The following is a 22,243-nucleotide window of genomic DNA, read 5'->3' on the forward strand; positions in this document are numbered from 1 at the left end:
AGGAAGTATTTTTTTTTCGCTATTTCGACAAGCAGAGGCGTGGCCGTGTGGTGGAACATTCGCTTGCCACGCTGACGACCCGGGTTCGATCCCCAATCGGACGTCGACAGCCCTGGTTCGGTTCCAGCTCTGCTCCGGGTTTTTTTTTATCATTTATTATTTTATTGTCATCGCTTTCGATTTTTTTCAGTCAAGCATAAGACGATGATTGTTCGCTCGCAACCAATTACGCCGACACGTGAAACGAGCTCTTTTTAACTCTATCGCGTTAAAGCACAGATCGCTATGTCGCGTGACGCTCCAAGATGCCGAGCTCCTCAGCCGCCTCGCGGGTTTGATGGACAGCCCAGAGCTGATCTGCCAGGGACGAGCTGCGGATTGCCGCCTCCCATCTGGCAGAGGTGATGTTCGATAAATGAGCAAATTTGGTACACTGTCAGAGCATATGTTCTAACGAAGCTATTTCCCCACGATGTGGACAAAGATTATTTGGGGATAGGTCAGGGTACATGACGAAGGGAGGTGGTATTGCCACTTGAATGAACGACAGTCGGTAATACCTACCTACCTACCTACCTACCTACCTACCTACCTACCTACCTACCTACCTACCTACCTACCTACCTACCTACCTACCTACCTACCTACCTACCTACCTACCTACCTGCCTACCTACCTACCTACCTACCTACCTAACCTACCTACCTACCTACCTACCTACCTACCTACCCACATACATACATACATACATACATACATACATACATACATACATACATACATACATACATACATACATACGTACGTACGTACATACGTACATCATCATCATTATCATCATCATCATCGTCAGCCTGACTACGTCCACTGCAGGACAAAGGCCTCTCCCATGTTCCGCCAGTTAACCCGGTCCTGTGCTTGCGGCGATGGCGTAGTGGTTAGAGCATCCGCCTCGCATGCAAGAGGTCCGTGGTTCAAATCCCGGTGCCGCGCAGTTCCCAACCGGATTAAAAAAAAATCCGCGTGTTGATGGAACTGCATTAAGAGGCCTGGGGTGCGACCTCACCGGTAACCACCACCGGGAACGCACTCCCTCACCAGAGAAGGATTGGCCACCCTGGCGCAGTATCTGGCCAGTATACCTCCCACATGCATACGTCAGTTAACTCATGACCCTCAGTCCCCAGCAGCTGCGAAGCAACTGACTACGGTGGCGGTCAGATCTGCAACGCAGCAGAGGGTGCTAAAACATACATACATACATGTACACACACAAACATACACACATATACGCTTACATACGTACGTACACACACGCCATGCACGTGGCACACCTATAGAGCATTGGCATGGGTCGGATATGCTCACATTTTGAAGGCATATAAATTTTCGAAGTGTCAGTGCAGTCGTAACGGTTCGCCTTCTCTGTGCGCCGTCAGTGTTCCCGCAGCTCAGCTGAAAGCGAGATGATGATCTATCGCGCGGCGTAAGGACTCCCTCTCTCCTATAAAGAAAGTGCGAATTGTGCAAGTGGGTCGTATCAGGTCGAGCCGCTGATAACCGGGGTACATTGCGCCACTCGCCCCTACTCGGACACTGAGATAAAGCGTCGCGGCCGTAATATATTATATACGTCCTCCCACATAGCCGCTCTCGATGGTCGGCTGCAGGCCCATCATCCACGGGCCGATGGTTGTTGATGATAATATATCTGGCCGTATTATCGAGCTAAAAAGGGGGGACGCGAAAGAATAGTGTCGTTTCCGTCGTTCTCGCTTGCGGGCACGCGCTCATCTGAAGCTTGTGTAGGGTAGCAAATCGGACGTGCGTTTACTCACTCTTCCCCTCCCTCTCCTCCTCTCTTTGTCTCACCTACAATGACTTTTCCTAAAGCTAGCATTCCGTATTCGTGCATGTTTCATTTAGGGCGAAAAATGTGGGTAGTCACGAAGGTTCAGAGCGCTTGAAAAGCGTCGTCAGTGAATTATAACCCCCGTATTCACAAACGCTCCTCGACTCGACTTTCACCCTTCACTTGACAGGGTTGCGCACTGCGCCGCTACTCGGCTGAAGATCACGCTTCGCTATACTCAAGAATAGCAGCAAATTATTACTCATATGCAGTGACTTTCCCTGCCTAGAGATGGCGCTCCCATCGGTTTTCTCAAGTGAAGGTGGGGCGTTGAGTGAAGGGGCGTTCTAAAATACGGGGGTATGCCGACTGTATTACTGGCACTATTCAGTAAAGAAAAAAAAAAACATCGCCTGCCTAATAATTTTCCTTCTTTAAAGGGACCTGGACACCGAAGTTTAGGTCGTAATCTCTGTTATGCGGTTTGTATCCTTGTGCGATCTCGAACAAGCTGGCGAAATTTTAGCGCGTTTGGTCGCGCGGTAAATTTATAATTGAATATTATTAAGAACACCCGAGCAGCCTGAAAGTCGGGCAACGCGTTAGTCGTGACGTAACGAAGACGTAACAGGCTGCTTTGCTCTGCGAGCGTCTGCGTTCCGGCGAATGATTTTTGTTCCGAGGTCAGCTGTGTGTTCAGTCGAGCTGTTTTCGGCTTTCTTTAGCTTGGAAGTGCCAATCGAACGAGTTGCTGCGCTTGAAACTTAGTCGGAAGGCGATGGCTATATACCTCCGTGCAGCACGTCACCCACGCCATGTCAGAACTGCGGTGGCTGACAGTGGGTTTAGGGCCTGCGATTTCTATATGGCTTAGTTTTTTCACTAAGATATTCGTTTACAGTCTGTATTTAAGCGTATGTACGGACATTATAGGCCCCGTAATGTTTCGTTGAAAACTGCAATTTGTTAGCTGACCGTGTCATGTCCGGGGCCCTTTAAACATTTTTCCGACAAGTTTTCATATTTTCGCTCTTACATGTCGCTTGACTCACGGCCACGGTGTTAGATTAGGTTAGGTTCCCCTAAACCTAACCTATACTAACACCGTGCTCACGGCCAAACTACTCCCGCAGCGCGTAGAATGAATGAATGAAATAATGAATGAATAAAAGAATGGATGGATGAATGAATGAATGAATGGAAAACTTTATTTCGAAGAAATTGTCTTGGTGAAGGTGGAGCCCTCAGCCCAGGGCCCCTGTGGCTTCTGCTGTCTGGCAAACTCCGTCGATCAGCTTGAGCTGTTCAGACTTTGAGCAGGACGGCGCAGCCTCCCACTTCTCCGGTGTTGGCGTGCAGTTTCTTGGTACTTCATGTGAGTGTTGACAGGTCCATGTCACGAGATGAAGTTTTGGGTGTTCTCCGCATAGCGGGCATTCGTTGTCGTACATTGCCGGGTAGATTTTGCTCGGAAGACTGAGCTTGGGATAAGTATCAGCCTGCAGCCGACTGCTCTCTGCTGAGGTCTTTGTGGAGAAAAAAGGTACCTCCTTCTCATGGGCTCTCTGGTGTTCTAATATCGAACCATAGCTTGCCGCAGCAGCAGGATCCGACTAATCAGCTGCAATCTAACATACGTTATCAATAAACCGCGTCCTTACAACTACCGTCTCTGATGATTGATTGATTTGTGGGGTTGAACGTCCCAAAACCACCATATGATTATGAGAGACGCCGTAGTCGAGGGCTCCGGACATTTAGACCACCTGGGGTTCTTTAACGTGCACCCAAATCGTAGCACACGGGCCTACAACATTTCCGCCTCCATCGGAAATGCAGCCGCCACAGCCGGGATTTGATCCCGTGACCTGCGGGTTAGCAGCCGAGTACCGTATAACCACTATATAGACCACCGTGGCGGGGCAAACTACCGTCTTTACCTGCACACTTCCAGTCCTCGTTAAGCACTTGTTGACGTTGGCGTGCTCGCATAATTATGGATAGCATCGGATGGCCTACGTGAATGATGGCTAAATGATTATTGTTGTTGTTGTTGTTCTGCTATTGTTAGTGGCGCATACTCACTGTGGGGGATTGGCCAAGAATCGAGTGGTTTCAAAATTTACTGTTCAGATTTGGAACGATGGAGGTTTAACAGAAAGATTACCGATAGCCTAGGAAAGTGTGGTGCTTAATGTAATGCATACAAATATTTACATAAAGGAATTTATTCTTAGAATAGAGCAATAATCTGATTTTATACGTACATAATTATGTGGACCTGCTAAGATAATGAAACTGGTTAATTAGTCAACCTATTAGTTTCATCAATATAGTCCCTCTGTTTATAGTTGTTGGCTAGCCGCGTGCTTTAACACCGACATCGTCTTCGTTCATCCTCAATCCGGTAATTGATTTGTCGACCAATCTGATTTTTTCCCCTATATTGTCTCCCATGACGATGCAGTGGTTGGGCAGCTCTGCTGTTGACATTGTTGGAACTCCGGGTCCTGCCGGTCTCGTTTTCGGTAGCTGGCCCCGTCGCAGGATCCATTGTCCAACAATTCAGCGAGAAGAAGCGCCCGAACGAACAACAGAGATTTATTTACATGTGGAGAAGTGGTCAACTGACCCAAAGAGAGAAGAGTGCGTGTGATACAAAACGTCTTCGGCATTTTATAGCGCCACGTTGTTGACACTGGGCGCCTTGTCCGCATCGTCAGCCAATACGGTGTCGCCGGCACCTCGGCCACGAGGGAGGGGAAAACACCTCTCACAACACAAGGAGTGGCACAGCCCAACACGAGGTCCATATATGGTCCCGGCGCCCCAAAATGTTACCAAATATGGTCACGAACGCACAGCAGACCCCGTAGCTCTCCCGGCGAGGAGGAACCCGAATGGGGAGGTGGGGGTGGACGACACCGTCAGGTCAAGAACCGGTTCTCCCCCAAACTCTCCCTGCTTGGCTCCCCAGGGCCGGTCGTAACAACATGTAAAGTCGTGGATTCGATCCCGGCCTTGGTGGTCGTGTTTTGATAACCGTATCGTGGCTCTGGCGCATAAAAAGCCCGCGAATCAGTATTACTCCTGTTATTAGTTCAGGTAGGCGGGACCAAAGCTACATGTACAATTTCGGCATTTAAGCAACCTCAAACGAATAGGAGCGTGTTGCGAAGTCGCACGTCTCTGCCCTCCAGGACCGGCCGGTAACGGTGTCGCTGCGTTGCGTCACTCTTTTTTATACACCTGTCCACCTGCGAGTCGGGGCATACCAGAGCCGTATATCCCCTTTATACGGCTCTGGGGCATACTAGACGTATACGAGCGAGGAAAGAGTGGCAAACGCGGAAGGAAAGTCCATTATAATTCTGACAGGCTACTTGCGATGTCTCATCCCCGCGTCGTTCTTCAGATCCCCGCGGCCACAGTGTATACACCCCGCTATTCCCTGCTTTTAACTGGCTCTTGAAGGAGTACCGAAGCTTGTTTTGCAAAAGCGGGCGTTTGTTACCGCACTCATCTTGTTATGATTGACAGCTTTACAGCTGTCGATCATACTTTTCTACCGTAGCGTTTAGTAAAAAAAAAAAACGATACAGTCGTCGTATCGTTGTGCTTCGCTGATAGTTACTATGGGTGAGCACGAAATATATACCCAGCCCCGCCGCGGTGGTCTAGTGGCTAAGGTACTCGGCTGCTAAGCCGCAGGTCGCGGGATCGAATTTCGGCTGCGGCGGCTGCATTTCCGGTGGAGGCGGAAATGCTGCAGGCCCGTGTGCTTAGATTTGGGTGCACGTGAAAGTATCCCGGGTGGTCGAAATTTCCGGAACCCTCCACTACGGCGTCCCTCATATACATATGATGGTTTTCAGACGTTAAACCCCACAGATCATCATAATCATAATGACAACATATAGCCTGTAAACGCAGAGAGTTCTATCATCAACATCAATAGTCAGCGACAGTGGCGTATCCAGACATTTTTTTTTTTGGGGGGGGGGGGGGGGGGGCTGAAGGAAAAGTTCAACCATCTGTATGTGCACACACACCACACACACGTATATATATATATATATATATATATATATATATATATATATATATATATATATATATATATATATGTGTGTGTGTGTGTGTGTGTGTGCGTGCGTGCGTGTGTGTGTGTGTGTGTGTGTGTGTGTGTGCAGGAATTAAATTTTCAGCAGGGAGGAGGTTGAATCCTCACCTCATTTGGCTATGCCAGTGATCAGCAACATCTAAATAAAGCAGCATGATTAATGCTTTCCAGTCAGATAACTGAAGAACTCAAGGGCAATTTGTATAAGTGCGCCTACCGGTTATAGATATGCTCAAAGTATGCTCGCAAACCTTATGCTTGGTATAAACACGCAGCCACTTCTAGTATGTATCGGGTATAGAACTCGTAACCCATTATTATGCTGTCGAAACAATTTTGATTGGTCGGGCGTCCGTGGCTTATCAGGGAAAACATGTATTATAATAAATGTTTGTACTCAAGACAGTTAATCGCGATATCGGCGTGGGCGTCGGCAGCGGGTTGCAAAGAAGTCCCTTTCCACTGATTGGACAACTTCTATCGGACGATGGAATAAAATGGATGACTATTAAAAAAACATTTTTCACCTTCTTCTCTTTATCATTACGTTCGCGCTATCAGACTTACCTTGAGCGTCGCTACGGTCGTTAGAAATGACGAGTGAAACTTCACAACTACATACCCTTCTACGTTAACGGTGCTGGATTATGTTAACTCATTGTTTACGCGAACGATTATTGTCTCGCCTTCAGTCAGTGACCGTTTTTAGACGCGCTTACAAGCGTTATCAAGCTATCGCTTTGGCGGTGAAGGCATGCAGTGATCGTTTTTAATCGCTGCTGCAAGCGTTATCAAGTTATCGCTTTGGCGGTAGACGCATTGTCAGGAATTCCGTGGCGAAAGTATACACGGTGGATGACGAAAATGGTCTTTGTCTAATCGGATTGGCACTCGTCAATGCGAACAGCGTTGCGCATTCTCCAATTAATGCGTGCGTGAGCGGCGATTCAATTTCGGAATGTTGCGAGTTACAGGCAGTGGACGGACGCACGGTAGATGCGTATGTGTGTAAGTAATTCTTAAAAGAGAGAAAAGAAGATAAAAGTGAGCCCCGTAACTGTCTGCATCACAGTGCCACACCTCGACAGTCACTCACGAGGGGATAAGAAGGGATTATAAGTGATAGGGATAGAAAAGGGATAGGAGTATAGAGATGAGGACACCCACATACAGAAGTAAACAGAAGATAGAGAAAAACGGGGACACGGTCGAAGAAGTCCGAGGACGGGGCACAACTCGGGACGGGGCATCATGGTAGATGGCCCCCTAAACCACGGACTCTAACTTTCAAGTATGAGACAGTGGTTCTTCCTTCAGGCGGTGTCTTTCAGGTGGTGGCAAATATTACCGGCGCGTGTTACAAATTATTTCCGCGTGTCTTCGAGAAGAAGTGGCGGAGAGGATTAAAAACGCGAAGGAAAAGACAAAAAAAAAAACGTTATCCTCACATTTGAACTTGGGAGCGATTCTATAGCGGTCCTTTAATGAGCGCTTCCTCGTTAATTCGTATCCACTTAATGTAAACGTGTAACATCAAGTTGGACCTCGTATTATAATTACTGCGAGCGCCGCTCGCGCGCTTTTTGTAGAATGTAATTTGAGCCACTTTGCGAACCGGTAATTTCGCGGCCCCATTTGAGCGGCCTCCCGTTTCACGACGTATATATATATATATATATATATATATATATATATATATATATATATATATATATACATACTACGCGCCGAGTTTTCACAGCGCCATCTTTCACCACGCCGGACCAATTTCCGTCTATACTTCTGCAAGGCCATGACCCCCGCCTGTCGCAACATCGACGCCACGATGTATACACCACATTTGTTCGAACGTTGTCATGAAACTAAGTTTGACCGTTCCTGGTCATGCGTAGCGTCGTTAAAATAATAATAATAAACACGTATCCTTCTTTGGCACTTCACCAGAAGCTTTGTTGCCGTTGTCGCTAATTGCGTGTTTTGAGCGTCTGAATTGTCATTCTGTGTCAGCATGCGCTCTCGTGAACGGACGTCCACTCGTTGCAATGTGTCTTTTTTTTGTATGAAGCCCTAGCAAATACTGCAACTATTCCAGTTTTCGTTGTTTCGTGTTATCTCAAAATTTACTTTTGCTATTAGTAAACATTCAACGTCGTTTTAGGGGCGAATCTTCTTACGCCGTGGCTCAGTCCCGCCTGCGTTGCAGCCACCCCGTCTCTATGTCCGTTGTCGTAGACAGACAGACAGACAGACAGACAGACAGACAGACAGACAGACAGACAGACAGACAGACAGATGGACGGACGGACGGGCGGATGCATGGGCAGACAGATGGGCGCATGGGCAGACAGATGGGCGCATGGACAGACAGATGGACGCATGGGCAGACAGACAGACAGACTGACGGACCCATTGGCAGACAGACGGACGCATGGACAGACGGATAAACGCTTGGGAAACAGACGGACGCATCGGCAGACAGGTGGACGCATGGACAGACAGACAGACACAGACAGACGGACGGACGGGCGGATGCATGGGCAGACAGATGGGCGCATGGACAGATAGATGGACGCATGGGCAGACAGACTGACGGACCCATTGGAAGACAGACGGACGCATGAACAGACGGATAAACGCATGGGAAACAGACGGACGCATCGGCAGACAGGTGAACGCATGGACCGACAGACAGGCGGACGGATGCATGGGCAGACAGACGGACGCATGGACAGACGGACGGACGCATGGACAGACGGACGGACGTATCGGCAGACGTGGACGCATGGACAGATAGACAGATGGATGGATGCATGGGCAGACAGACGGACGGATGCATGGGCAGACAGACGGACGCATGGACAGACAGATGGACGCATGGACAGACGGACGGACGCATGGGCAAACAGACGGACGCATGGACAAACGGACAAACGCATGGACAGATAGAAAGACGGACGCGTGCCCGAGAGGCGGCCCTGAAACGCGCCCTAACACAGGCGGATCTCGAGCTGAGAGCTCGCGAAGCTTCGCCCCACTCATCATCATTCACTCCGTAGATATGCTGTGCTCTTCTTTTATATGTTTTCAATGACGTACTACATTCGTGCATGCGTGCGTCATTGGTGAAGAAATTCGAAACCAAATGAAAGCCGATTCTTGATTGGCCCGGTGTTGTAATCAAACCATTAGGGTTTTGCGTGTTGAGAATACACTATGACTATGGGGTTCCGTAAAACGTGGGTTCCCTAGGTGAGATTCATTAACGTGCACCGAAATGTACGAATGCACGGGCGTTTTTTCTCTCATTACCCCCCCCCCCCCCCCCCCGCACCGTTTTGCTCTGTGTGTGTAAAAGATACATGCATGTAGGAACACACGTACAAAGATCCATGGCAGAGAATCGCACATCCCCCCCTCCCCCCAGCCCCTCCAGAAATGAGTTTGTCTTATACGCCCGTTACAGCAACGTTTATAGAACTTCTAGAAACGCTGCTCTTGTAGTTTCATAGAATGGTATTAAGCCGACGAAAGAGGCTTGTTGATTCGTGTTAGCTTGGCGATGCGCTTAAGGGCGACGCTACGACGGACAGACCACACAGACCACATTCAAGAATTGTTTGAATGCTGCTTCATAGAGCCACAGCAGCGGATCTGTGTCAAAGGTTGATCCCATTTGCGGTGAAAGAATCACGAGTCACGCTGGCTATGTCGCGCGTTTCCAGTGAACTTGCTAGCACTGATTACTGTGTAGCAGGCGCTCGACTCGCGGCAGCGCAATTTTCGCCGACACAGCGGCGCGGTCTTATCGGTGTTTCAGGTCGCAAAAAAATGTGTCAACCCTTTCTTGGAACAAGTTAAAAGTCGCGGTGACGTGGCGCCCGCGACTTATACTCGCTCGCTTTATTATTATTTTTATTTTCTCTCCTCTGCGGCGCTCTTCCATCCTCCCGTCTGTCCGTCATTTCCAGATCCCTCCACACTAGAAGAGGGTTTTTCCCCGGTACTTGTTCACTGACGCCGAACGCCGTTGCGAGCTCGTGTTGAGCACGCGTTAGCAAACGTGCCTCGAAAGCGCGTATCGTCTACGTCTTCCCCGCCTTTTACTTGTCTTTACTACATACTCTGCTTTCCCGGGGTCGTTTTATCGCGTTTTGTCGCGGAGCCACGGGTTTGACGCATATCCTGCCCGGTGGTGCCTGCGCTTGTGAGATTAGCATTGCTAACCAACCATACGCGACACGTCGATGCACCTTGCATTGGGTGTGTGCGTGGGGAGCACGAGTGAACATTTGCAGGAATATCATTGCTTAAAGAAGCACAGCCGCACCGACGATGGCGTTTCCGCTCGAGGTGTCGCGCATATTTGATAGCTCTCTCAAACTCGTACATATCTGACGTTCGGTTGAGATGGTTCTTGTTATCGTCATATCGTTCGAGAAAATCTGACGAAGAATTTTTTTTTCCGGTGGCACGTGGGTTTTCACCCTTAGAAATAAGATCGAAAAAAAAAAGACAATTAAAAGGGGCCCTGCAAAACTTTTCCAAGTAACCACGTTAAAATAAAATTCAGAAAAGAGAACGCGTTGTTTCGCGAATTCCGACGCTGCAAAAATTTTTGAGAATCCTACCAGTACGAGTGGAAGTACAAAGATTTGTGGCACGCTGCTATTGCATTCCCTTCTTTAAGCTAAGCAGGGAAGGATGGCGGGGGGGAAGAAAATGCGTCACGCGAGTCTCGGGACCTCAATCACTTTTTCTCAGCTCTGTCTCTTTTTTTTTTTTTTTCGAATGTGCGGCTTTCAGCGCGATCGCGCGTGCACGCGCGGACAGGTCGCGGCCTCCCGCGGCGGCCCCAGTAACGACGGAGCGCGCCATGTTCAAATCAGCCAATGGCCGATACTAGTCCTGAGATGTAGTGATTATGGGCCTTTAGCGCCATCTGTCGAGAGGAGAGAAGGCGATATTTAGCTGACTGAGAATTTATCGTAAATTCTAGGTCGTGTGCTGCGCGATAACATTTGGACACTCGTTTTTTTTCTGGGAGAGCCTCTACTACCGATCGGCAGTGTTTCCTGACCATGCTTAACAAGTGTTGCAAGGCCCCTTTGAGCGTAGAGTTTCCCAAAATTAACTATAGGGCTCTCTGGCGCTGCGATCGTTCCGCGACCACGGGAATGATAGGTAGTATGCACATTTGCCTATTATTCGTACTTGCGGGCGGCGAATCGTACTTGCGGCTTCATTTATTGCTGGTTGCGGTTTCGTTTTGAAAGAAAGATTCAACGCTTTTGGACTTCGTGATCTGATTCGAAATGGTAAGCCTAAAAGAATAAGGTGGTGAAGCGCAACCGCTGAACTTTTGTTGATTTTTGTTTCGTAAGAAAACAGCTCGAAGCCACACGAACACACACTGAGCCAGAAGCAGGCCAGAAGTACAAAGATTAGACAAATGTGTGTACTACCCATCATTCCCATCCTCGCTGAAGCGCCGTACGTTGCAGCCCCCATAGAAACTAGCGCCAGAGTTCCCTCTAGTGTATACTAGGAAACTCTATGACTATAACAATCTTAGAAAGACTAAATAACGTCCCCTGTTCATTCCTTGGCTTCACTGTTTGTTGGTTTCCGTTAGAGGGACTCCAAAGAGAAGGGCGACTCTTCTCGTGTTTGTAAGTTGCTATTTCGCGATACCGAAAATACCCCGCTTGCTGCGAGAAAAAGCGTGATCAGAAAATGCTGATGGCGACGCCAGCCTGTAGTTATGGCACCATTCGCCGTGACGTCATAGGTTTCGACGTAGCTGCTAATCGGTAGAAATGAAGTACATTGTCTTATGAGGGAGCCAGAAATCTAGCGTGCCACATTTCAGGAAATCTCGTTGAGTCACTGTGGCCAAAATGCGAAAGGAAAGAAATAATAATAATAATAATAATAACAAAGCTTTGAAATCCGTGACATCGCTGATTCCAGGCTGGAAATTTAAAAGTGAAACTTTTGACACCGATTTTGTTCGTCTTTTAATAAACGTATGGTGTCAACAATTTTTAAGAGGATAATGTATCAGTCTAAACTAATATATGGTTTAACTCTAGTGTTCCTTGAGACGATTGGCAAACTTAAGGCCATGCTTGATGCGCACAGTGCGCGTTCTCGAAAAGCCCGCGCATCACGAGGACGCCGTCACGTGTATCGCGCTGTCACGTGATCGCGATATCTGTTCACGCGCCGTGGCAACAGTGTACTAGAACTCTAGCCGTGGCGTTGTGTAATACTACGGTCCCTAGAATATATACTGGTTAGTCTGCCGTTTCGTTGCCGTCCTGAAGGAAGGCCGCGTCTGCGCCGATAATGCATGCTCTGGGGTCTGGTAGGTGTTCTGTGACCGAGCTTCAATAGATCGTGGCGCCCCCTGGCCCCCAGAGTATAAACCAGCGGCTTTGTCGATAAATTGTGGCGCCCCCTGGCATCCAGCGTATAAACCAGTGGCTCGGCCACAATTTATCGGCCGAGCCGCTGGTTCATACGCTGGGGGCCAGGGGGCGCCACGATGTATCGGAGGGCTGTGACCACGGAGCCATGCATCATCGGCGCGGACGCCGCGGAGAGTGGAGACGGCAGACTAGCCAGTTTTCTAGGGACCATAGTAATACTCCCGCGAACATGTGGTCGTCACCGCGCCAACGTTGATAAAACCTGTTCAGTTAACAAAAAAAAAAAAAAAAAAACTATGGACCATCTCCCTGAAGGGAACCTTGATGGGATGCGAAGCAACAGCGGTGCGCACGGCGTTCACCCGTTAGAAATGGGCGTCGACGTGGGTGCTGGAAGAATGGTTTGACGCGAAACTCGGTGTAACGTTTACTCGAGTAAACGTTTCTTTGAAACGCAAAGACACGAGAGGCGCGACGCGTTGAAGACGCTTGCGCTCGGCTTCCTCGGCTCGCGTCTTGTCGATGTTACCCGCGCACCGTCTGTTTTTCGAACGCGATCTGTATTCTTGACTCGCACCTCGTCGGTGTCGCTGGTCTTGCCACTGCCGACGCTTGCGTTCGGCTTCTAGTACACTCTATCTCGGCTTTCCTGGCTCGCGCCTTGTTAGTGTTGACGTCGCCATTCGCGAGCGCGATCGGCTTTGCTAACCCTCGCAACGCCGGCGACAGCCAGGAAAAGTACGCGCACACTAGCGGGGAGCATGCTGCCACGGCGTCCCGACCGTCGGCGCGATCGCGCGACAAGCAGCGGCGCGCTGACCACGTTGTAGCCGCCGCGAGAAGCGTGCGCGCGTACCCGCCGTACTGTACACTGTACCCACCAAGGAGGATTAAAAAAAAAAAAAAATTGCTGGAGTGGAAGCTCCCGCAATGCCTTGCCAGCAGAAGTGAAGCCATCTGTTGCCACTGCCAAGATGGCGGAAACATGCTCTTTTCTGATAGTGCCCACTTAGAAATCAAGTGGCTTTGATATGTTAGTGTTAATTCTACGTTAGTTCTAAATTATAAGACAGTTGTTCCCGACGAGATAACACGCAAAAACGAGTATGGGTGACTGAATATTCAAAGGGCTTTGCCTCCGATCGGAGGCTCACTAAGAAAAACTAGTGACTCTAAGACGCACTTGGAGTACCATGTGACCCGAAAAAGTTTCCCCATTACTCACGTTGGGCGTGCGAGCGAAACGCTCCGTTCTTAATCGCTGAACGGCGATACCTTATCATGCCCCTAGTAAGGTGGCCGCCGCAGCCGCCATCTTGCCAGAAGCATGGCTTCACTCCTAGGCTACGATTTCCGCTCCAGCAATTTTATTAAATCCTCCTAGGTACCCACCGGCTCGCGGCTTCTTTTCGCCGACAGATGGAGAGTGGTGGCGCGGGTGAGATGATGCCCACGTGAGGAGTGGGCTGGAGCGTTGTGATCGGTGAAGCGATTGAACGCTGAGAGCGGTGAAGAGGGTGAAGCGAGAGAGATGACACGCCTTGACAGGCTAGGGAGAGTGTGACGTCAATACGCGTGCACTGTGAGAGAAGGAGTGACCTACTTGGCACCGCCCCAACACATGCGGCTAGGGGAGAGCGGTTCAGACGGAGGGACAGCGTTACACAGGCTACTCAAAGAGCTGCATTGCATCCAACATTCGGCGCTGTTGTGCCGCGCCGCAGCAAGCGGTTGCTGTAAGTGGCGCTGTTGTCCCGACAGGCTTCAGCCAGCCCAGCAACGTGCACCAAATCTAGTGCGTGTTTGGCTGCGGCTGCACTGTGTCCGCGTGTGGCAGTATGCAGACTTAGGGTATTTTGCATGCTGTTGTGTTCTATGTAGCATGGGTGTTTGTTTGTCTGGGTGTTTGCCATCTTGTTGTGCACCTGCATGCACTGTACACATCAGACTCTGGAATTTTGCAGACACACGCACACCGGTCGGTGCAATTTTGGATAGGACAATGCGCGACTCCCTTGCACAGTTTGCTGCGCAACCAGGAGCTACTAGTGCGCGCGAAAGAACGAATTAGCAAAGTTATTAGCGGTGTTTGCACATTGAACACTTGGAAAAAGAGCTACGAATTTATCTACCATAGTCTGACGCGTCCTTGCTGAACCGCTATGAAGCGCTTGCTGGATCACTCACCCAGAACTACGGCGAAAACAAGAGCAGACGCAATGGCCCTGCGCTCTACGAAAAAAGACTCCACTCAACGCTATGCGTTGTGAATTGCCGTATAAGTAAAAGGCTTCGGTTTGACTGATTTCTGTAGCTTTTGCGAAGCAGAATGGCGAGAGCGCTGGATACAGGCCATTGCGAACGTGTTATTATAGCCTACCGCATACTATAGCCTATAGCGATAAGGAAGAGGCTGTGTGTTCACATACGAAGAGGCAGAGGCCGGCTTAACTTTTGCTACAGTACAGTGCCGACAAGAAAGGCTCGGTTGCAGCTGAAAACTAGAGTTTCTGCCATTGAGAACTGCTGGACACAACAAAGACGACTTTTTGGGCTTCGCGGTAGTAGCATGCTCCTTCATATCGAGAAGCTGTGCATAAAGTTCGTTCCTAGTGCAGGCACATTGTGATTTTATTCTTTTGTTTTCAACAGGACGTAACCGGCCTCTAAAGGTCAGCTGCTTCAGCAGAGGTTCCCAACTGCATAGGTTGAGTGGCATAGTCCAACACTTGAATGTCCCCCAAAAAGTCGCTGAGAAATTTCGCATGCACAACTGAAAAGACGCTAAATTTAGTGACTTTCTCGCTAAATTAACACCACTGCACTGCGCCGAGCGGGCAAAGGCAACACATTATGGAGCCAGGATGTACTTCAGAACAGAACTAAGCAAATCACAATGGCTGTGTTATTTGTTTATCTCCTAGGTTCCTAGAAATCTATTATATTGGAGCAAAACAAAGCTGAGGCTCTGTTTATAACTTATCTTGCCATGACTTTTCACTGGCGTCGCATGTTATTGTTTAATGGCGGCCGATAGGGCCGCATGGTCATTTCGGTGCGCGAGAAAACTGTGGTTTCAAATGGGCGTTATTAATTTTAGACTGAATACTCTGCCGAAATATTTTGCAGTCGTCATGCTTAATTCTTATTGAAGAGGGGAAATTACCAACGGGCAGCTTCATTTTTGTTTCACGACCCCTGTAAGCCTAATGTCAAGCACAAAGCTGTAGCCTTATCTCTTTGTGCTTTTACTAATACAGAGCTGCTACGCCTTCACCACTATGGAACTGCCTCAAATTTCACGAATGCCTCCCCTGCAAAGTCACCGTTTGTTCTAAAACATGTTCCAAAGTTGTATTAAAGTCCAGGTGGCTTCATGCTGGGACATAACAGTTCACTTGAGAAAGGATTAAGCAGTCAGCCCTGCAAGGTTTTCGATAATTTCTCAGTTATCTGTAATGATATTAATAGCTCTTTCTCATTATTCTCCTGTACTTGAGTTTCCTACCTTATTACATTTTTTTTCTTAGTCTCGAGAGCAAACAAAATGCTTCTTTGATTTAGTGCCGTCAATTTCGTCTCGAAAGCAAACAAAGTTACTGTGATTTACAGTTTTTAAATCCTGAAGCAATATAACCTTCTTGACCCTTTACTCAGCAGTGAATTCTTGATAGAGTATAAAAAAATCATTGCTGTAGAACATTCCTGTATCATATGCATTGTTCGCATTCTTTTTGTTGCTTAAGCCTTCTTGTACAACAATTTGATATGTGTCTCTAGCGGCAGCAGTGACAAGGCAGAGCAATTACCGCAGTTTTTTCCTCTTGCTGCACCAGACAACAAAACACAATCACCGTCGCCTTCATTTACCAGCCTGAGCTTTCAGTTGTGAAGTCAGTTGCCCTTGTATTTGGAGTGATTACCTTTGCCACGGGGCTTGCCCTGGAGAGGTGAGTGGGGGTCCTGCTGAGACTTCTTTCGAGTCGCTTTTGGTAGAGAGGGTGAGATTTAATTGGGCCCCTCCCCCTGCACGTGTACCCCCACTCTTAAAGCAGAGGGAGGGAGGAGACGGACTCGCCGAACCTGTTTTCTGTTTTCGACGCAACTCCCCTCCCCCCTACTGCAGAGGGATGTCCCTCGCATTCCCACTCCAGTCTCGCAGCCAGTTGTCTGGGGCTGCCAGAGTCGACTGTATCTTTCTTGTTTCCTGGCCAGTTCATTCTTGAATCGCTGATTAAGTTCGCGACTGGAAGGAAAGATATAACGAAGAAAGAAACAAGGACACAACGACACACGTGCTCAGAGATCTTAATGTGTGTGACAAGCCAAGGAGAGATTAAAGGAAAAAAGAAATGAAAAGGAAGGGGTTGCGGTGAGGAAGTGGGCTTGTGCAGGGTTTCTGGTGGCTCCCAGAGTCTGGTTTCTAATGAACCCGGACGGCCAGATCTGCCGCAACCTGGTTCTGCGAGCCCTCCCGATGGCACAGGGCAGGCCTTAATCGCGGTTTGTAATTTCTGCGGTGGTGTGACTCTTGTCGCTTCTTTCGCTCAGGCCGCAGCATGTGGCTTTTGAGTCACGGAGGAAGGGTTCTCTTTCGTGGGAGGATGTCATAATGACAGAAAGTGGCAAGCTGCAGCAAATGAGCCTTCTAACCCCAACCTCTACAAGGTTTCCTCCTTAACAGTTGGAAGAGCTTAGTAATCTGGCGTCACCGAAGGCCTTGAGGAAACTTGATTGCAACGGTATCTTCAGTATGGGTTCTGTGGTACTTCTACTTGCGTGTTTTTTTGGAACTGTTCTTAGTTGTTCTTGCTTTTTGGTTTATTTTAGAGGAATTTAGGGTCATAAGGCAAAGAGCGAACGAAACTTCTGAACAATAATCTGCAGATGGAGGAATCCGATGTGTTATGCTGAACATGTATGGTGTAAAGGCTTTTCTTTTGCTCAGCATCACGCGACTACACAAACAAGCGAAACATGCCATTGATCAAGCGATATCCTGCAAATGAAACTTTGCTGAGACATTTCTACCATCAGCATGAAACAAGGTGGTACATTTAGCTAAGCGTTCTCACATCACGTTTTTCGAGGTCCTTCGGAGAGAAAAAGATATGACGGGTACACACGTGAGAACAGGGCTACGCCGTTGTGTGCCGGTGGATTGCTTCATGCCGCTGCAATTTGTCACTGTCGGATTGCGTCTGCTTAAAGCAGCGTGCTTGAGATACTGGAGTCGGCCGGTGTCATGGCAGTGCCCCCCTTTTGCACTGCGTAGTGTGGCTGGCAGGAAAAATGGCTCGCTCCACTTTGCTGCAGTGTTAGGAGAGATTGGAAGTTGCATCGATAACTGAATCTTTTACGCCCCAGATGCTGTAGAAGTCACATCTGGTCTCCCCCTTTCAAGGCTTCCGTTCCCCCTCTGCTGCCGCTGTGGTTTTCCTTTGCAGCAAGTTTTTATCAGCTGGCTCTGTGTGTGGAAGCTTAGTCTCGCAAGCGTTTTTCATGTAACAGCTGGAAAACTGTGGGACATGTTGTGCAATGCACTGCTCTCAATTGCCAAAGACCATGCTTGGTAATGCCAGGCTCACACTGTTCCGATGGAGGCGGAAATGTTGTAGGCCCATGTGCTCAGATTTGGGTGCATGTTAAAGAACCCTAGGTGGTCGAAATTTCCGGAGCCTTCCACTACGGCGCCTCTCATAATCATATGATGGTTTTGAGACGTTAAACCCCACAAATCAATCAATCATCAATCAAATCAGGCTCACACTAGCCACTTCAGACCTCTGTTACATATTTTGTCTTGTGAGTATCCATTTAAATAGCTGTAGTTATGTGAATGCAGGTTCATCAGTAGCAAGTAGCTTGAAATGATTGGTGCATCATTGTCCTGATAAAATTTGACCATCATTCACCGTTGCCAAGTGATTTCACAGTTCTGGCAAGTCTTAATGCTCCCATGGCTGATTTTTATGGCAGTTTTGCCATCTTAGTTTGATTCACAGTACTCCTGGATTTACCTACTAGATTTATCTAGAAGGAGCCACAGATGGAAGCACAGGAAGTTATTGTCACAAGTGAAATAAGCAGTTACAGTGGTTTTGCCTTGTTACAGTGTTTCAGTTACAGTGTTACTGGCCTTGTTATTAATTGTGCCAATTTCGTTCGAAAAATGCGCTTCCCTTATGAAAGCTTTCCTTCTCTCTTTGCAGCAAAAATTCAGAAAAACGTAAAGAGAAATCACGAGATGCAGCCCGATGTCGGCGCAGTAAAGAGTCCGAGATCTTTACTGAGCTGTCGCAGCAGCTGCCGCTTCCGGAGAGCGTGGCCTGCCAACTGGACAAGGCATCGGTCATGCGCCTGGCCATCAGCTACCTGCGACTGCGGGAGATCCTCGAGCCAATAGCCGGTAAGTGCAGCCTCTGTTGCCCTGGATATGCGATACTCAGATGTGGAAGTGTGACGCCGTCTTGCACACTCTTGGAGTATCCGAGTTTGCTGAATATCACTAAGAATCGTTTCTCGTAAAGAGGCAGAACTGTCGTTTGCCCTTTTGTTTCGTGAAGCTATTGGGAAGTTTAGGAGAATCATTTCGGGAGACGTTACCGCGTCAGGAAAATCAATGGTAAGCTAAGCTTGGCAAATGTATGCCTGACGTGCTGACATCTTTCTATTGCATTGCACAGTACTTTCTCCTTACTGTTTCCTTCATCCTTGGGGAAGTCGGACCTTCATCCATGCGCTCAGCAGCCGAGCACTTCTGTTGCTACAGGCAGCAATGATGGTCACACATTCATATACAGGCAGCAATTAAAAGGGACATTTCATTGGTGCCTCAGCTTGTCTTTGTGCTCGCTGGCACAAGGTTTCTTGCGCATGATGCCAAAATCTGCGGGTTATAGAAGCTTCCCTTAAAAAGTCATTGCTTGCAAGGTGGAAAAATTGCCATCTGCTTCTTTTCGTAGCATGAAGTTGCGAGAAAACTTATCAGGATTGGTTGGAAAGAAAGTTTCTTATTTGACCAAAGAAGATTTCCTGCTCAGGCATCGTAAACCTGGACTGATGCCTTTCTTAAGTAAACGCTGAACAGATGTTGGTATAGCCAATGGTTCGATAAGCCCACTCATTTAAACATTGTCTCCCCTGGCGTTTTCTGTCCTCTTCACTCGAAGCCTCTATCTACCTCTGAACATCTATCTTGTTTGTCCACATAGAACTGCAGCACTTCCTTAAAGGGCCCCTAAAGTGAAACAGTGACTTGGTTTAAATCAGGGGCATAGCGAAAGGAGTTCTCCCCCACCACAAGGTTTTAATTTTACTTGTGTATGTGTATATGCACACATACACAAAGTATGGTTGACCCTCCCCCCTCCCGTCCTGAAAAAAAATTCTGGCTATAGACTATAGATTGATAGATTGTACTCTAAGCACTCTAATTTTGCAAGTTGCACCATGATAAGTTCACGACTAGAGGATGAAATTGGGTGGAAGTTTCATTTTTAAATTCCTCCGCGATATCTCTGTATGTGACGTCACTGATTTCAAAATGTATTTTGTTGTATTTTCGCGACGTTGATTCGATGAAATTCTCGGAAACATTGTATGGTAAGTCTATGGCCCCTACAAATGACAGTGAACTTCATTTTTACCAATTATCAAGTATGTAGTGCCCTGTAGACACAGTCGAAATCTATGGCGTCACAGTGTTTAGTGGGGTAATCTCAAGGTGGCGTCTCCATCCGCATTTTCTTTTCGCGCGTTTGCTTGCTCGCCAAGTGCCGTCTCGTGGTTAGAGTGGCGCTCTTGTGATTGCGTTGTTTTACTTCACCAGTACAAAAAAAGATTGCTTTCTCTTTAATGTTCCTTTAATATGGCCTGCAACAGTTGTCGACAGACTTGTATCATGTGAGGTGCCATAGTTTCATAATAGCACCAAACACTGCCCGCCCATCATCCAATTGCTTCCATGTGCTTCTTCTGTGCAAGATGCCACACACGTAGTCTCTTCTTGTTTTGTGACCTATAAAGGGATTAGGGACTGCTGCGCCTCTGTAGTGGCAGCTATTTGGAAGCCAGACAGCCATTGCGTCGCAATGAGATTAGCTGTGTGCTCATGCTTATCTTCTGCTATCTGGAACTTTGGTCGAAGACGGAAAGTTTCAACGTCGGAAGATTTAGCAGTCTGGAAAGCCCGTGACACAATGGTGCTGGCAAATATTTTTACAGCCACAGCCGCAGTTCCCAGAAAAGAAAGAAAGACGACCTTCCTATTATCTACATTATTTGTTGTCACCTTATTGGCCGTAGTTCAGGCTGTTGTGGCTTTATCGAATATCTGCCACATTGATGGAATGCGATTTTTGTGTCTGAGGGTTTCATGGCTTATCACCTTTGCAATAAGTGAGAATTGTCCTGCAAATGTTTTTTTTTTTTAGCTTCAAAGTGTAAAATAGAGCCCCACCCTGGTTGGGACTCCTATTAACCGGCCATTTAGGCTGTAAGTTTGCCTACACCCCACAGTAACAGCTTACAAAGCAATGCCTCCAAGGCTATTGCAAATTTCGGTTCTATTAGCGCATAATGCTTCTAATCTTGCTGACAACTTTATAGGTTGAATTAGCCTCGCTGCGTTGGTCTAGTGGCTAAGGTACTCGGCTGCTGATCCGCAGGTCGCGGGATCGAATCCCGGCGGTGGTGGCTGCATTTCTGATGGAGGCAGAAGTGTTGTAGGCCCGTGCGCTCGATATGGGTGCACGTTAAAGAACACCAAGTTGTCGAAATTTCCGAAGCGCCCTCCACTATGGCGTCTCTCCCACATATCAATCAATAGGTTGAATTACCAGCTGCGGGCTGGAACACTTATTTGGAGGTTGTGTCCCCAGATAAAGCCAGAAATAGCTTTCTTAACATTATATATCTAGCAAGCTTTTGTTTTTCGGTGTACCTAATTGTCTTTTTTTTTTTTCTTTAGCGCTAAACCACTCGTTATAAAGATAACAGGGAAGCTTCCATTACGAAGGTTGGCTATTCGTGCGATTGTAGATCCACAGCCATGCTGCTCAATGTTTCCCATTTACAGCAATAGTGCTGTCTGCAATCTATAATCTTTATTTTTTTGTTGCTTTCTAAGACTTTTTCGGTCGACACACAATTCGCTTGTTCAGGCAGAGGGAGGCTTCGAGAACATTTTAATAGCGAGGGTCTCGACTTCGGTAGCAGTCGCCTGCTTTCCAGATCATGGTTAAGAAGCATTCATGTGTACTAGCTAAACCTGTTAAGGCTAATCGTTACAAGTACATGTGAATACTTAAGGAAGTGGACTAGGTCATGGTTGCCACTGTAATTTGATTGGTAAGGAAGCATGCATGTGATACATTGTTGCAGGCTCAACAGCAAGTGGTCTCATTGACCGTATTCATCTTGTTTTCTATTATGACTAATGTTATTTTGAATTCTAAACATAACTGTAAAAGTTTTCTATGCTTTCTCTGCCTTCGTTATTTTTTTCGACATGCTGTTAACAAAAAAAAGCACAGAGCCCCTGAGGAATAGAATGGTTAATGGTTTGTTTTACATTCAAGCAGGCTTAGTCTAGCCTGTGCCATTGTCATGGTAGTAATTAGTAGTAGTTAGCCGTGACTTAGCTTGGGGATGGCACATTGGGCCGTGTCACGCCCCCCCCCCCCCCCTTCTTAATTTTTTTTGCCATAGCCCACAGAGCGAAAAATGACCATTTTAAGGAAGTCAAGGAGGTTCCCCCAATATCAAGGAATATCCCCCCTTTCTCAAGTAAAAAAAAATTCTACGTATGCCTCTAGTAGTAGTAGTAGTAGTAGT

General features: G+C 47.7%; 1 protein-coding gene across 1 annotated transcript in view; it reads left to right on the plus strand.

Moving 5' to 3' along the window:
* Positions 1-22,243, plus strand: part of LOC142765694 (hypoxia-inducible factor 1-alpha-like) — a 162,337-nt gene that overhangs the window by 117,701 nt on the left and 22,393 nt on the right. Inside the window, exon 2 of the mRNA XM_075867141.1 lies at positions 18,619-18,815. Within this exon, the coding sequence (XP_075723256.1) occupies positions 18,619-18,815 (197 nt within the window). The remainder of the gene's footprint in view (positions 1-18,618; positions 18,816-22,243) is intronic.

Source organism: Rhipicephalus microplus, chromosome 6 (assembly GCF_043290135.1).
Source record: "Rhipicephalus microplus isolate Deutch F79 chromosome 6, USDA_Rmic, whole genome shotgun sequence".
NCBI lineage: Eukaryota > Metazoa > Arthropoda > Arachnida > Ixodida > Ixodidae > Rhipicephalus > Rhipicephalus microplus.